This window comes from Octopus bimaculoides, chromosome 21 (genome assembly GCF_001194135.2).
Source record: "Octopus bimaculoides isolate UCB-OBI-ISO-001 chromosome 21, ASM119413v2, whole genome shotgun sequence".
NCBI lineage: Eukaryota > Metazoa > Mollusca > Cephalopoda > Octopoda > Octopodidae > Octopus > Octopus bimaculoides.
This window is the reverse complement of record NC_069001.1, coordinates 31,981,339-31,984,506: the sequence shown is the minus strand read 5'-3', so window position 1 is coordinate 31,984,506 and position 3,168 is coordinate 31,981,339. Positions and strand designations below refer to the sequence as shown.

The 3,168-nt window shown below is 40.5% G+C and overlaps 1 protein-coding gene across 1 annotated transcript in view; it reads left to right on the top strand.

Annotated features, from left to right (window-relative positions):
- Nucleotides 1–3,168, top strand: part of LOC106880926 (mitogen-activated protein kinase kinase kinase 7-like) — an 86,525-nt gene that overhangs the window by 6,449 nt on the left and 76,908 nt on the right. Inside the window, exon 2 of the mRNA XM_014931096.2 lies at nucleotides 2,359–2,538. Coding sequence (XP_014786582.2) covers nucleotides 2,359–2,538 — 180 coding nt within the window. The remainder of the gene's footprint in view (nucleotides 1–2,358; nucleotides 2,539–3,168) is intronic.

Genomic DNA, 3,168 nt, shown 5'->3' with positions numbered 1-3,168 from the left:
ATATATATATATATATATATAGGTATATATATATACATTAAGGAAAAGCAAGCAGACAAGATTCACATGGTCAACTCTAGGCTACAGCAGAAGACACAGGTGCCTCCAGTACAAAAACTGGGACTTATTTTAATCACACTCCATATGTTCCTACTTATTAATCTGTTTACCTAGATAACAGACTATATATATATATATATATATATATATATATATATATACATACATCATCATCATTTAATGTTTGTTTTCCATGCTAGCATGGGTTGGACTGTTTGACAGGAGCTAGCTATCCAAAGAGCTATCTGGGCTCCATTTTGTCTGTTTTGGCATGGTTTATGATGGCTGGATGCCCTTCCTAATGCCAACCACTTTGCAAAGTGTACTGGGTGCTTTTAACATGACACCAGCATGGGCGTTTTTATGTGGCACCGGCATAGGTGCTTTTATGTGGCACCAGTACCATGAGCCCTCAGAACTAGGACTTCTCAGCTGAGAGAGAAAGAGAAAGAGCTGATCTATCGATTCAGGGCAGTCTTAAATTCTCTCATTGTTGTCATATAAATCCAATAAATGGACAAAACTTCTATAAATTGTTAGGTTGCTGAGGTGAGAAGAGTGAGTTATTTCTTATGTGGCTGCTGCTTGACTTGCTAGAAACAGTAGTGAAATAAGCACCCTCAAATGTAACACAGCAATCTTGATAAAGGAAGTACATATTTAATAATGCAGTCTTAAATCACTTGAATAAAATTGGATGGTCACAGCTGGATCATTTTTGATTATGAATCAAATTATGAATATTTCTCTTCTGCATGGCAGAAAATTAGATGTCTCTGACATAACCCATTCATAGCATCATTTGTGATCTGCCTGGGATAACTAGAGTTTGTGAGACCCCAGTTCTGGCCTGATTTACTGTTGGTATTGACTGTCTTAGACTAGTTAGACTTCACCTTTTTACAGGTCTTCACAAGCAGCGAGGGTTTATGCTTAGCATTAAGACGACTCATGGCAGACTGCATCAGATGGCTGGATGTAATTGGGGAAGATCTCCAGAGGCTGGTGGACCTGGTTGGCTCTACGCATGATGATGCCTTTAGGGCCACCAACTTGGAATGACCCCAGTCCCATCAAGCATGAGCATGAAGCAGGAAGCCAAGCCAGTTGTCCTTCTCCTCATCTAGATATCTTCCAAGGCTACTGAACCCAAGCTAGTGGGTCTCAACCTATTTGATATCTGGGCCAGATTACCCCCACCCCACCATAAAAAAAAGAAGGGAAATTAAAACTTGAGTCAATTAAAGAAAAATTTATTAAACATTTATGGTGGAAAGATTGTTGAGAACAACTAGAAGAATGCTTGAGGGCCGTGTTTGGTAACTGCTGCCCTAGGTTTTGCACCCAGTGATACTACCAGGGTAGCTGTGGACACATGCTTCAACAACAGCTAGTGGGTGCTTCACTCCCAGTGGTCCTACCATCAGCTTGGCTCCAGTCAAAATGACTGAAACAAGTAAAAGAGTAAAGAAGTATGTTAGAAATCCTTATTTATTGAATTTTTTAGGTGCAAGTGCATCCTTTGTGCAGAAGGCCCTAGGGGTAGACCAAGAATGAGATGGCTGGTACTCATAGTCTGAGTTGGTTACACTTGGAATCCAGCTGGAAAGTGTAGTGACAGTTGCTTCTGATAGGGTTCTATAGAAGAGATGCCTGAGGGCTCTACCCCCTCCCCCATTCTCTGGAATATTGGGCAGCAAAAAATGGATATATGAATAGATGCAGGAACGGCTATGTGGTTAAGAAGTTTACTTCCTGGTCACATGGTTTCAAGTTCGGTCCCACTGTGTGGTGCTTTGGGCAAGTGCTTTCTACTATAGGGTTTGACTAACCAAGGGTTTCTACAAGGGTTTGAGTAACCAAACCCTTGTGAGTGTATTTGGAAGACAGAAATTGAAAGAAGCCCATTGTGTGTGTGTGTGTGTATTTGTATGTGTGTGCTTGTGTGTGGTGTACATGTGTGTGCTTATGTGTAGTGTGTATTTGTGTCTCCTTGCCTTGACATCACATCGTACTTGTAAATGATTATTACTGTCAAATGAGCAATGACATTCTTTTCCAATATTCTGTGAGGACATGACAGATAATGGGAAAATATTCACCTTACTTGAAAACGGGTGAGGGTTGGTGACAGGAAGGCCATCCATCCATAGACAATGTGCCTCAATAAATTCCGTCTGATTCATGCAAGCATGGCAAAGTGGACGCTAACATAACAACAATGATAATGAATTTTTTTTTCTTTGTCTGTTGGTCTCTCTCACCACTAAACATCTTTCGTTACTTTATTTTTTCCAGATTGTTGGTAAAGGAGCTTTTGGTGTGGTACGCCGTGCTACGTATCATAGGATTAGTGTGGCTGTGAAACTCATTGAAACTGAATCGGAGAAGAAAGCATTCATTACAGAATTGAAACAATTGTCTCGAGTTTCTCATCCAAACATCGTTAAACTGTATGGAGCTTGTACAAAACATCCGGTTAGTAATCCATGTTCTATGAAATCTTTTTCTGGCTTTTTCATTTTGAATTTGTTTTTTTCTTTCTTTCTGAATGCTCTTAGCCTTACTGAATTTGCCACCATGACCCCTTATTGTGGTTATGCATATAATTATAGAATATTAAGCTATGGACACATAAGAGGTGCAGCAATATCAAAGGCAGGTTAACTAGGAAATTAGTTTTTGTATGTGGCAGATCCCAGTGCAAGCTATGGACACATAAGAGGTGCAGCAATATCAAAGGCAGGTTAACTAGGAAATTAATTTTTGTATGTGGCAGATCCCAGTGCAAGCTATGGACACATAAGAGGTGCAGCAATATCAAAGGCAGGTTAACTAGGAAGTTAGTTTTTGTATGTGGCAGATGTTCAGGTGCAATAAACACTGAAAAATATGCAGAAAACAACTGTCTCATTCCAGGGAGAAAGACTAGAGGTAGCTGATAGCTTCCACTATCTGGGCGACCAAGTTAGTAGTGGGGGTGGGTGCGCTGAAAGTGTAGCTGCTAGAATAAGAATAGCTTGGGCAAAGTTCAGAGAGCTCCTACCTCTGCTGGCGACAAAGGGACTCTCACTCAGAGTAAAAGGCAGACTGTATGACGCATGTGTA